The sequence below is a fragment of the Cynocephalus volans genome, chromosome 1 (assembly GCF_027409185.1).
Source record: "Cynocephalus volans isolate mCynVol1 chromosome 1, mCynVol1.pri, whole genome shotgun sequence".
Taxonomy (NCBI): Eukaryota; Metazoa; Chordata; class Mammalia; order Dermoptera; family Cynocephalidae; genus Cynocephalus; species Cynocephalus volans.
The window spans coordinates 92,482,498-92,496,062 of record NC_084460.1 but is presented as its reverse complement, the minus strand read 5'-3'; the positions used below and the strand labels follow the sequence as shown (position 1 = coordinate 92,496,062).

At 35.7% G+C, this 13,565-nt stretch overlaps 1 protein-coding gene across 2 annotated transcripts in view; it reads left to right on the top strand.

Annotated features, from left to right (window-relative positions):
• The first annotated feature begins 461 nt into the window (after positions 1-461).
• ZBBX (zinc finger B-box domain containing) overlaps positions 462-13,565 on the top strand; it is a 102,215-nt gene continuing 89,111 nt past the window's right edge. For both annotated transcript variants that reach the window (XM_063114704.1, XM_063114696.1), the window contains exons 1-4: positions 462-529; positions 5,615-5,728; positions 8,675-8,765; positions 13,370-13,418. In XM_063114704.1, the coding sequence (XP_062970774.1) occupies positions 462-529; positions 5,615-5,728; positions 8,675-8,765; positions 13,370-13,418 (322 nt within the window). The remainder of the gene's footprint in view (positions 530-5,614; positions 5,729-8,674; positions 8,766-13,369; positions 13,419-13,565) is intronic.

The window sequence follows — 13,565 nt, the reverse complement described above, 5'->3', positions numbered from 1 at the left end:
ATCTCAAAGGTTCTTTTAATTTTGCTATACATAGCCTTGCATATTACTTACGGATGAAAGCAAATGCCTGATATATATACTTTTATAGTCTTAGTCATAGAAAGAGCAAGAATATGTGCTTTTGTTTGTTTTAAACTATGCATCCTTTATTTTCAGTTGAATATTTCCGTCGTCTTTTGCTATATATAAATGTTTGTGACATTTCAGTTCCATCGGATATGTTTCATCAGTGACTTATTAATGTATAAATATTTACATAACAATGAATTTAACGTATATACCTTTTTTTTGCTGTTTAACCTTTGATTAGCCTTTTCTCTCATAAAGATTTATGTCGTTAAAATTTTCTTGAATTATGTGGAATTTTTAACTTGTAACTTATACTTCTTTACCTCTGGCATAATTCCTTTGTCTTTGTTACTTTTTCAGAATAACTTTCAGGCAATAGTAGGACGGTAATCATGAACACCAAAGATTTTGTAGTTCTTCCATGGGGAAAACCTGGAAGTTCTGTAAAGCTAAAATATAAGTAAGTATGTACATATTTATTTCTTAAATAAAAGTAGTTGCCAAAGTTTTTGTGTATTGGAATTTAAACTATTCTTTTTCCATGAGCCTGCTCAGAGTTCAACTCACATTTTGTGGATCCTTATCTCCATTTTCTTGTCTTCACACTGCTGTACTTTTATCTTTGAGACAGTAGACTTGAAATATTATAGATCTGTAATAGTTTAAAACTGAATACTAAAAATATTTATTACATCAGAATCTAAATGAAAAGTTGTAATTAAAAATTGAGTTCATTAACTATTGAAGCAGTATAACAGAAACTTAAAAATATTTTCATAACCCTTATTGAAAGTTAAAAGAGAATCACTCAGAAATTTAGGGAGAAACTGAAATTTAGGGAGAACATCAGGGTGAGAGACCTTTAAACAGGGAATAGAAAGCACTGCATAGCCCAGCCCTTTGCATAGGTAAAGGACATTATGTTGAATCTACCTTTCCCAGGAAGGGAACCTTCTGTCCTAGATTGATTAGGAGATGCATTTAGCCAGAACCACACAATTCTGAGTATCCTGGGAATTTTATGACATTGCAGGAATGTGGGAGGATTTAAGCCACTGTTTCCCTATGAGATCACCTAGAGTCACGGGGAATCCTCAGGACCTTCCTCTCAAATGTCACTATGAGCCAGCCAGCATGGGCTGGGGACAGACTTTCAATTTTTAATTTTGGTTTCTGAGTTCCCTGATCCAGATCAATAGTCCTGTGGTTATTCAGTGTCTTCAGAGCTTTCCTATTGCTCTCTTCATTTCTGAGCTACTGGGTATAAAAGCATTCGTAAATTGGAAAATGTTATGCAAATATATGGCATTATCATTATTAGAAACACCATTTTTAGTGGGGAGGGGGTCTATTTAATTGCTTGTACTACCTTTTTTTTAAATATAGAAAAAGAGAAAGGTGTTGCTTTGCCTCACCTGGATTTATCACCTCTATTCCCCTGGGTGATGGAGCCACAAAAAGGATTACTGAAAGCCCATTTCTTCCAAGCAGTGAGAGACCCTGAAGGGGTTAATTTCCTGGAACCCTCAAGAGAGAGGCATTCCTTCCTTTGGAAATTAACCACGAACTGGGGTTCTCTTCCCACATTTATTCTCCAGACCAGGAAGTTACAGAAAAAGAACATAGGTGGGGTTATGTCTAAGTATAGTTTAACAATAAAGGCTGGTAACATCAGTGAAACAGGCAAAGTAACATTCCATAATGCAATTTGCAAAAGGTTGAGTCTATCCACCAACAAAAGCTGGATCTTAGCAAACGCTGTTTTTCCCTACAGCAATTTCTTCAGTATTTTTACATAACAATCAGTAGGTTAACCAAGGACATCTGTCCTTGAGCCAGCAACTTTGCTGTGTTAGAAAGACTTTAGCCTGAGGAAAGAACATTTCTATATGTAATTCCAAAAGGTTAGGCTAAACCGTAGACCACAGCACTTTGGAAAACAGGCCCTGTGAAATGCATTTGCTTTATAAATGTTGGTGCTCTCTACAGAAAGGGACATGCATTATTTGATTTCAGTGATATGTTTCAAAATATGCGTCTACACCTATAAACATTCATCTAACAAACATGTATTAAGTACACATGTTCTTCACATCATGCTAGGGAATGGTGGATACAAAAGTAGGAAGTCCCAGTCCTTTCCCTCAGGCAGTTTGCAGGGCATGTGAATAAGTAAAATGACATTGACAATTACTCTGTATCTGTTGCTTATAACAGAATATTTGAAACTGGGTAATTTATAAAGAAATAAAATGTATTTCTTGCAGTTTCAGAGGCTGGGAAGTCCAAAGTCCAGGAAACACATCTGGTGAGGGCCTTCTACAGCAACTCAGGGTGTCACATGGTGAGAATGGGCTGAGCAAGAGAGGACTAACCTCCTCACTTGCTCTCCTTTTAAAGCCATCAGAACCACGCTCATGTCTCCATGAATGGTTCAATCCATTCACAAGGGTATAGTCTTCGCAATCTGATTACCTTGTTGAGGCCCCACATTTCAATTACCATAATAGGATTTCCCACCCTCTTAACACTGTTACACTGGAGATTAAGTTTCCAATACATGAACTTTTGGGGGACATATTTGACCCATAGCAACAGCATAGTAGGAAGTGTGGTGTGATATGTAAACACAGGACCTAGGAGAACTTAGCCCAAACTACTAGGGCAGGGGTGAGGAGGTATTCAAGATTTGCCTGAGAGATACAGTTAGTTGGATAGTTACTGGGTGAAACTTGTGCAAAGGCACAGAAACCATATGATTTAGAGACTTTTCACACATATCCAATTGGCTAGGAACAAAGTTGGAAAGAAGGGCAGGGTCTAGATGATAGCTAACTTGTGTGCCATGGTAAGAAATGAGGGGGAATCACTGCTCCCTGGCCTGTATGTTTTCCTGACCTATCCATGATCCACAAACCCATAAATACCAGGACAGGAACACCCACTCTATGGTAATTGCATTGGAGTTACCTTTCCCACTCTTTCCTTGTTCCCAGCCTGTTTTCATTTGACATTGTCTTAACCATTGTCTCCACATTGTTTGATACTCTGGTGTTCTCCCACTCCTTTCTACCTTTTGTTTTCCAGCCCTCAACCCATTTCAATCTTATCTCGGGCCCTTAGATTGGTTGTGTTCACATGATCTCTCCAGGGTCACCTTAGCTTTCCTCTGTGGCCTTGCCTGCCTGCCCTTTTGGCTGTGTGTCTAAGGCTGTTTCCAACAAGAATCCTTTGTCTTGTGTGAGACCCATAGAATCCAACCATAAACTTAACCACTTGGTCAGTACGCTGGTCCTTTTTTTCAGTTTCATCTCTTCTCTACCACAGTGGGAACTTCAGAAACATTAAAGATCTTCTAAGCAAATGAATCATTTTTGTGCTTTTGCCCTCTTCCTCTGAAAGTGTGTTTGACCTCTTCCTTCCTGTCAAGTGTCGTGGGCTATTCAGATTTGGGCTGGGAGACCCAACTGGTAGACAAATCCTGAATTGTGCCCTCAGACCAACCTGGCATGGTCTAGTTCACAAAATGGCACGTTGTCTTTCCAGCTGCTCAAGTAGGAAACCTGGGATTATTTTGGATTCCGTCCTTGTCTTCTCTTATTTCTTATTTTTCACTCTACTGCCTCTACTCAGTCACACCAGCATAATCTAACATTTGAATTACTGGAATAGTCTCTTCTCTTGCTTCAGCCTTACAATGTCTAATTGATTTTCTGTGATACAACCAGAGTGATCCTCCTAAATGCAAATCTGATAAATTTCCTTAAAACCCTTTAATGATCCTCATTGTCCATAGAATATAAATCCCAATTCCTTATCATGGCTTACAATGCTCTTCATGATCTGACATCTGTACTTAGCATTAAGTGGCAAGAAAAGTTGTATTTCTTGCCACTTTTCCTATCCTGCACTTAATGCCTGTTCACAGGGAACATCTAGTTCCTTGACCCACACATTACTCTTTCCTACCTATGTCCACAGTGTTCTTTCTTCCTGTAACACTGCTCTCACCACCTCCCTTTGACTGGCTAAGTCTTTTCATCCTTTAGGTCTAAGTTCAGACTTCACTTTCTGTAGAAACTGTTCCTATAGTACCAGAGCTGGGGTATCTGTCCTTTCTGCGTGTTCAGGTAGCCCCCTGTATGTCCCCGGAGAGAGCACTATCACACTGTATCTCAAGTAGTCTTCATGCCTCTCCGTTGTGTCTCATATCCTATCACCTGTCACCGTGCTTGTTTGTAGTTGGAGCTGAATTACTCTGTGTGGAGCAGACAGAATAAAAATAACACTTTTCCCTCTATCTTAGCCTGCTTCTTTGAACCTTCTGGATAGCCTTTGACTTCTATCACTTTCTGGATATCTCCCTGGATTGCATCTACTTAGAGACATACCCTTGCCCCATTGCTCTTTGGCGACCACTCATCACCTTTGTAAATTAGCTCCCTTCTCTGATAACCATTATTCTTTAGTTTGGTTTCATGCCATAGCATGCATGAGTGACCACACTACTTGATTATAATAAAACACTAATGTAATAAGGAAAGAAGAAATGTAAACTCATGATAGATAATAAAAACTGGAGAATTAGGTTGAATTAGATCTGTGAAAGAGAGATTCAGTAACTAATGGAAATAAAAGACCAGAAGTGTAAAATGAAGAAAATGGCTTTTGTTAAAAGCATGATGAGCTTCAGATGTTATTATCAAAATATATAAATTCACACACACACACACACACACACACACACACACACACACACACACACACACAAAACCGGGGGGGGGGAGAAGATATAACAACCACAATTACTTGAAGTTGATATGACAAGCAAACAGAAAGGACATTGTTGGGGGGGAGGGGGGAGGGAGAAGGGAGGGAGGTTTTGGTGATGGGGAGCAATAATCAGCCACAATGTATATCGACAAAATAAAATTTAAAAAAAAAAATCTTTGCACAGGTACAGATATCTCCTATACCTAAGCCCTTAATAGAGGCTGTCTTTCTAATAGGTCCTAAATAGGCTCTCTTCTACAACCCCCTCCCCATTATACACACATGACATATAGGTAGAGATTTATTTAAGGTTTCCGAGATGATCGGTTCAGCAAAAATGCATAATCTGCCTGTAGAGAAAAAATGTTGTTTTAAATACTGTGCTTCAAATTACTTGAATGTTGTTAGAGGCAAGATGGCGTGAAAATTAAAAAATAATAATTTTTCTTTTGTTTTCTTTTTGTGTGACATAGATATTGGTGCATGTATTAAGACATGGCTTATGTGTAAAGTGAATTGTGATTTCAAACCTCTAGCAATGTAACTGGAAAAACAAAAGTCTAAGGTTATACCTTGCTTAAGGAGAGTATTAACAGAAGGCTGATGCTAACTTTAGAAACCATATTTCAGGGAACTACAAAGGAATAGTTGAAATATTCCATCATTTATTTATTAGTAATAATTTTAACTTAAGAGAAAAGTATTATATAAAATTATTTTGCCTTTTTTTTTTACCCCAAATGAAAATTCTACATTTAACTCATGTCTTAAGAAGTGCTCAAGAACTGCGAATGGAGAAAGTACAATTAGAGTTAGAAAACCAAGAGATGGAAAAGAAACTACAAGAATTCAGATCAACAAGGAACAAAGAAAAGGAAGAAAAAGAGTAGGTAAAATTTTTAGAGAATTCTATAGGAGTAAACTGAACTATGTTATATGCTATCTTCATTCCAGTAAAAATGTTTAGTTGATGGATAATTTCTCGCTTTCTCTGATGAACAAACAATATTAAATCCCTCTATTTTTTGCTTTTTGTTCCACTTATGTGAGGCATGTTACTTTTTAAAATTACCATTAATTTTGTTTCTTCTGAACTTTATTTGGTCTTATTGTTTCTTGTTTCTCTTCTTCCACTAGGCTTCTCAGCGATTTATAGTCTGGAATGTTTAGGACAACAGTGCAAACTTTGCTCTCATACGATTGCCATCAATAGCAAATGAAAACTGGTTTATGTTTTGGGTAATTTTTATTTATTAGAAGGTTTTTGAGAGTAGGAGTTTGCATGTTGTTTTAGTCCATTTTGTGTTGTTGCTATAACAGAAATACCTGAGACTGGGTAATTTATAAAGGAAAGAGGTTTATTTGGCTTACTATTCTGGGACAGCTGCATCTGACACGGGCCTCAGGCTGCTTCTACTCATGGCGGAAAAGTGGCAGGCAGCCGGCGGCGGGTAGAAGCAGATCACATGGTGAGAGGAAGCAAGAGAGAGAGAGAGAAGGTGCCAGGGTCTTTTAAAGCAACGAGCTCTCCCAGGAACTAATAGAGCGAGAACTTACACATTAATCTCCCCTCCCCCAGGGAGAGCATTAATCCATTCATGAGGGATCCTCCCCCATGACTCAATCAGTTTCCAGCACTGCCACATTGGAGATCAAAATTCCACATGAGTTTTGGAGGGGACAACACATCCAAACTCCATCACATGTCCATGTATCAGAATCATTCAGACCCTTAAGTATGTTTGAAATATTTTTAGCAAATGCTAGTTAGCTGAAATTTTATTAATGAGAACTTTTTAATATTATGCTTGTATATTTGTACTAATTTTACTGAGACTGTTGTTTATTATAAAAATAAAACACAAAGACGATAGAAGTCAAATAGAACTGATAGTTACTTGATGGAAATTATGTCTTTCTAGCTCAAGGCCAACTTCCAGCCCATTTTCTAGCACCACTTGTATTACTAAAAATTATTCCCCCACAAATGACATCTTTGTGCAAGTCTATTGTACATGCGTATAAATGTGTGTGTGTGTTGTGTTTGTGTGTATTTTATGTGTCTTTTCTCTTATGATTTTACAAATGAAGTCATCTATAAAAATAGGAGAATTAATTCATATCCAATATTTTACTTAATATACAGTGCTATTGTCACAACTATCTCATTCTCTCAGTGGCTACACAGTATTTCTTTGTGTGGATATAATAGCATATAATTTTCAGATCTTTAGTAAGTTTCCAGTATTCTGTGACTATAAATACTTCTGTGAACATGCTTTTACATGTAATTTTGTTTACATGTGCAAGGGTATCTGTGGGATAAATTCCTACCTCTGAAATTTTAGGTCTAAGTGTATGTACATTTTGCAGTGAGGTGGACACTGAGGAATTGTCTTCCAAACAGGCTTCAAAAGTTTATAACTTTCTCCTACAGAGTATGAAAGTGCATGTTTCTAAAAGTGCATGGAGCTAAATATTACCAAAATCTTTGTATATTAAATTTACTTTGATGTGGTCCTAAAAATGATGGCCATCAAATACCTATGAAGTATCTTCTAAACTATTAAAAAAAATTCAAATATTTTTATTAAGGTCTCAGTAGTATTTATCTTTACAGTCCAATTCTTTAAAAAATGTGCATGACACATACACATACCCTCTCTAGTAACCAGAGCATTGTTTTAATCAAGGCATCTCATGTACATCATTCCAAATGACAAAGTTTGTTGTATGTGTCTTGCTGCTTTTCTTTTAATGATTCAGTGGCCAGTTCTTTTACCTTCACTGATTTGGACTTAGTTTGAACTTCTCAATGGGTCATAGTATTTAGACTCTGGGAATCAGAGTTCCTGAAATCAGCCCATGGCAGTTTTCTTAGCTGTGGAACATTTTCCTTAGCTGTGGAACATTTTCTAGATGTTTTAAAAACATTCTAAAGCTTGAGTGAGTTTTCGAAATAGTTACGTTCTTTTCTAAGGTCACACAGATAGTAAATGTTGTAGCCAGCACGAGAACCTGCCACTCACTGGTCAGGAATGTAGAAGTCCAGTATTCTTTTTTTTTTTTTTTGTCTTTTTCGTGACCGGCACTCAGCCAGTGAGTGCACCGGCCATTCCTATATAGGATCCGAACCCGCGGCGGGAGCGTCGCTGCGCTCCCAGCGCCGCACTCTCCTGAGTGTGCCACGGGCTCGGCCCTAGAAGTCCAGTATTCTAATCTTGGCTTTATTATTCATTATTTGTGTGACAGTGGATAAATTGTCATCTTATTATTTTTAAAATGGGAGTTGGGCTGCCTGCCCTGGTGACTTCAAAAAGATTTTGTGAGACTCAAGTCAAAGTGCTTTGAAAACTGTTAAACTAAACTTTGCCTTCTTTGCAATGTAGGAACTCATTTGTGATCTTAATAAGGAATTCATCACTTGGTAGATCTGCTGAATACTTCTGGGTATAGTTTTGCTTCTGTTTCCTCTTTACATTTGTGGACACTTAGCTTTTAAAACTACATGACATCCTATAAAGTTTCCTATAAATCAGCAAAGCTATCTTTAGTCATAGTAAGTGTCAAAAAAAAAAAAAAATGGAACTTTTCATTTGTATTTGGACATTTCACTTTTGTTTTTCCACAAACATCACAAATATGATGGAGCTATATTTTAAAATTACTGAGGATATTGGGCATTATTGATATTTTATTTTCATTTTGTGTTGGTTTGTTAAATGTTAGCAATGAAATTTCCATTTTGTGAAACAGGGGAAATATATTTGTTTTTATTAAAAGGAGAAATGTATTTAGTAATTACATTTTGTCTTGTTTATATATATCGAAGGTCAACTGGATATCACTGGAAATCTGGAAAATGGGGAAAATTGGGTAATCAATCACACATGATGTCACAAAATAAAGGAAATGTTATTAAGGTAAGAAGATACTATTTGATTCTCAGGTGATTTGCTAAGCAGTAAGATATAAATAATTTTTAGGTTTTGTATCCACATCCATACTTAGAAATCTACTATTTTTTAAAACAACTTTACCTATTATTAGATTTTTTATTCATTTTTTTGGTAGGTTAATATGCAGCTGTCATTATTCAGGTATACAAGGGCAATTCACAAAGTTTATAAAAAAAAAAAACAATTAAAAGACAATACAAATGTTTCCATGAAGTTTTTGATGTAGCCCTGTATTTTTGCTTTTCATATACAAGTTGATTTTTTTAAAATTACCTGGAAGTAAGTCTTTTCATTCTTAATTTTTTCAAATTTCAAAATTAATTTTCTGATTTAGCTCTGTTTTAGCTTAACATACCTGCATGAGAAATAGAACTATGTAGTTCTATATTAAGGTGAAAGTTAATGTTATTTGATAAAATAAATTACAAACTTTATTGCTACCTTTATATCACATTTGTTTAGTATATTGCATATTCTGTTTGAATAGTAGTTATTATTCATAAACTGTTGATTCTGTGTGTGAGGATACCCAAGAAAAAAATGCTTTTCAGTTTACCAGCTATAGAATTGCTTTATATTTACTGTGTATTGTAAAATATAACATTACATTATCCTTAAGGTTAAAACCAGGTAAGTGTTTTCATGGAAAGGAAACTGTTTTGCTTCCATATTCTTTAGATCAAGATCCATGACTTTGTAAATTTTAATGTACACAGCTTTTTGTTTTGTATGTACCTGTCATTAAACTTGCATTGGGTTAGTTGGCATCTACAAACCCCTTACTCTGCACTTTTAAACTTTTTGGCTTCGAAGAAGCATTTCATTTTATAGAGCCATTCCCTTAGTGAAATAATTTTAGAGTTAAAAATTTTATAATTCACTTTCCATTTTTTTCTCTTTCTGAGATAGGGTTCAATCTTGCAATGCACTTGAAAGCCCCTACAACAAAGAATTATTTGACTCAAAATGTCAATGGTGCTGAGGTCAAGAAACCTTGACTTAGACTATATAGACTAAAATTCATACTCATTTTATTTGCTCTATGATCTTAGGCAAGCCGCTTAACCTTTACAAGATTCTATTACCACATTTGTAAATATGCATGATAATACCTTCACAGAGTTCTGAGCAATGTGTGAGATAACATATGTCAACCACTTTGTAATCTTACCTGAAAATCACATTAAAATATCTGTTTATGTAGAATGAGAACTAAGAAAAACCTGAAGATAATTATTGGGTCATTATTAGATGTGAAAGTAGATTTCAAGTGGTTGAAAAGGAAAGGTAGGAGGCATGAGTAAAGACTATTTTTGCAGTGAACAGAACAGCAGAAGATGACCTTTTAAGGGTTTCATGATGTTAAGGAAAGACTTTATTATATTGTTTTTTAGAATTGGGGAGTTGAGTGAGCCAGTTTATAGGCAGAGGGATGGACATGCCAGTAGAGGGAAGATTGAAAATGCAGATGACAGAGGGACCAGTTGCTGGGGTGTGATATTTGAAGAGAAGGTTCATTAAAAAGCCTTTCACCAAAAGAAGGAGGACACATTTTCTCTGGGACAAGAATGATGGAAGGAAAAACAGGTGGCAATAAAAATAAATTTTAGAGGTTGTATTTGACAGCTGGTGTTGTAGGACACTGTAGACAATTGCAATGAGAAGACCTCAACATTCCTAGCAAAGTTGAAGGTAATATCAGCTGGTCAGGTTAAGGAAAAGAAATGGGATGAATTTGGGTTTTGGGTAATTGAGAAGGTTTGGAGTAGCCACTGTGGGAATCATGATTGGGATTTAGCAGCAAGTGAGTAAATGGATTGCTAAAGAGCAATAAGGGCCCACTGGGTTATCCAGCATGGATTTGTGGGAGACCCTATAGTATTATTTCATCACAATGGTAGGTAGACATTTATAGGTCCAAGAGGGAGGAGGTAAAGTGATTGAGGTCAGCACTGAGAACTTTGGGTTTGGGATTTTAAAGGTGTGATCATTCAGAGTGCTGCTTAGGTGCAAGGTTTGGTCATAGTGGTGAGGTGGCTGAAGAGGTGTTTAGATGTTCACGGTAGCCAGAATGTTGGAGGGTCTTCAGTACCAGAATGTCAAGTGAATGTGGACCAGAAATGTGATGGAGGGAAATAGTGGGCAGACTGCTGAAATTTGACGAAAGATCCTAGATATTGGTAAAGGCAATAAATATCTGCTGGAGACCTTCGGTAGAAGTGACTTTGCTGAATGATCATAGTGAAACAATACTCTGGAAACTGTACTAAGGAGGAAATAGAAAGAAAATTTTTCATCTCTCCTGGTGAGTGAAAGGGAGTGGAAAAGGAGCTAGTTCCTCTGGAGAGTGCTTTGGTGAAGACTGTGTCTAAGGAAAGGTGGGTTCTAGTTAATGTGAACTTTTGGATGAAACATTTTTAAGAAGGATTAAAGTGTATGATGGTTAAGTGACTATTTAATAGGGGCTTCGTGGAATGGCAGGGGAACCTGGATGAAAGAACAATCAGTAGAGAATAGCAAAGGTTCAGTGGATAATTAGGCTGATAGAAAGAATATCTGAAAAGGTGGCTTATGGGAGGAGTTTTGGATGAGCGTGGCATTGGTGAGAGTTTGGAGGCACCAGGGAGGCAGGTGATGACATCATGGTCTGACCCCAATGGCTCAGGTAATGTCAGTGTGGTGAATCCACTAAGCTGCACTGGTCCTTGATCATACACACTCAACAGCTGCTGGTGGAGAGGTAGGTCCAGTCCTACTTCACTCCCCTACCCTTTCCCAAACAGGTAAAAATCAGACTTACGAATATATTCTATTTAGTTAAAAATAGTAGCTAGAAGTTTGTTCATTAAAATATCTTTATGCAATTTGAATCATTTGAAGTAAATATGGCTGTATTTATAGAGCAGAAAAATATTATTTATAATAATAAAACAAATTATAAAATTTCCCTAATAATGGGTTCATTTTGCTTTGGCATATCTATCCATTCTGTCCAGGTAGCCTATAACTACACTGATCATGTTGCAATTTGGATGTATTGTTAAGGTAATAATACGGGATAATTTGATTGTGAAAAATGAGATTAAATTATTTGTAACTTGTATAACACTACCAGTTTAAAAATAAAAGTGTGATTCATATAAAAATGTGTTATTTCAACCCTATTTTCTTTTTTTGCTGTGTTTGGTACATAGCATCTGAGCAGCCACTTCAAAGAATGTGAGCAATAAGTGCCCCTTTGAAGCAAAACTGTTAGATTCACTGAGAATAATTAGGCTGAGATTTTCAAAGATGACTGCAGTTGGTACAGCCGTGGATATGGAGGCAGCCATTATTCTCATACTCTTATGTACAAATTGGGCAAATGAGCATGCAAATTGCAAATTGGCTACTAGGCATGGATTGACAGCGTCTATATAAATGCACAACATCCTCTATGCTCGTTTTGTACTTTAAATGTTGGTTTTAATAAGATCAAGGCAAGTATGTTCAATCGTCAAGTCCATTTTATTTCCTAAAATGCTAAGATCCAAGGATTTGAAGTGACTTTACTTGAAAAACCTAGCAGTGAATCTTATTTATTCATATTTTTGGCTACAAATTAAGAAAGTCAGGGATCACAAATAATACATTGAAAGTTGTCTGTGATGCTTAAACATGTAGTTCTTTAAATTGGGCAAATAAGATAATAACATCAGCGTCTACAGCTACACAAGCAGAATAGCTCAGTCAGAAGTCAGTCCTCACAAATATTAGACTTTGTGTGTTTCAGAAAGAGGAGAAATAGAAAAGACTTACAAGCCAGGCACAGAAAGAGAAATATTGAATGTTCTCACTCCTAAGTCAGAGCTAAAAAAATAAGTAAATCAACAATAATAATGATAATAATAAATCGAACATTTAGAAGGATAGAACAGAACTCTGGTTACTGGAGGTGGGAAAGAAGGAGAGTGTTTAATGGACACAAAATAGCTAGATAGGAAAAATAAGTTCTAGTGGTGTACAGTCAAGCTAGGCGTCTATAATTAAAAATAATTTACTGCGTGTTATCAAATGGCTAGAAAAGAGGAGATCAAATGTCCTCATCACCAAGAAATGATTAAGTTTTGCATTGATGAATATGCTAATTACCGATTTGATTATCACACATTTTATACATGTACTGAAATTGAAATTCAACTCTGTACCTCACAAGTATGTATAATCAATGTATTTCATTTTAAAAAAAGACTTATTGAACCTTTACAATATTTGAATACTAGCACTTTATTACAATTGTTCCGTGATGATATATGATGATTTTTGTTTAAAAGATAATTTATGGTGTGGTTTTAAAAAACTAGTTTATATATATATTTTCAAAAAAAAATTAATGAATTTTATCTTAATTAAAAGGTCTATATATATTTTAATTATGATTTCTTATTTCATATTCTTTCAAAATAAATTTTTGTTCAAGATGCGCAAAAATGGTGCAGCTTTCTAATATTTCTGTTCGTAACTTCATTAAACTTTCTTTGAATCACTGAATGTGTATCTCAAAAATCGTATCTATTTTATAAATACAGCTTTCTGCTGGAAAAGTGAAATTAAAATTGCTGAAGGAGCAGATTCAAGGTAAACAGTTTACCACTTTATTGTTAGATGCTAAAGGTATAATTTCTTTCTTTTACATTTGAATTCCATATAAAATGAAATTACTAAAATTGTTCATGCATTATAAAGATTCTAAACCCCCAAATAATGGATTTTGATTTTCAAAAT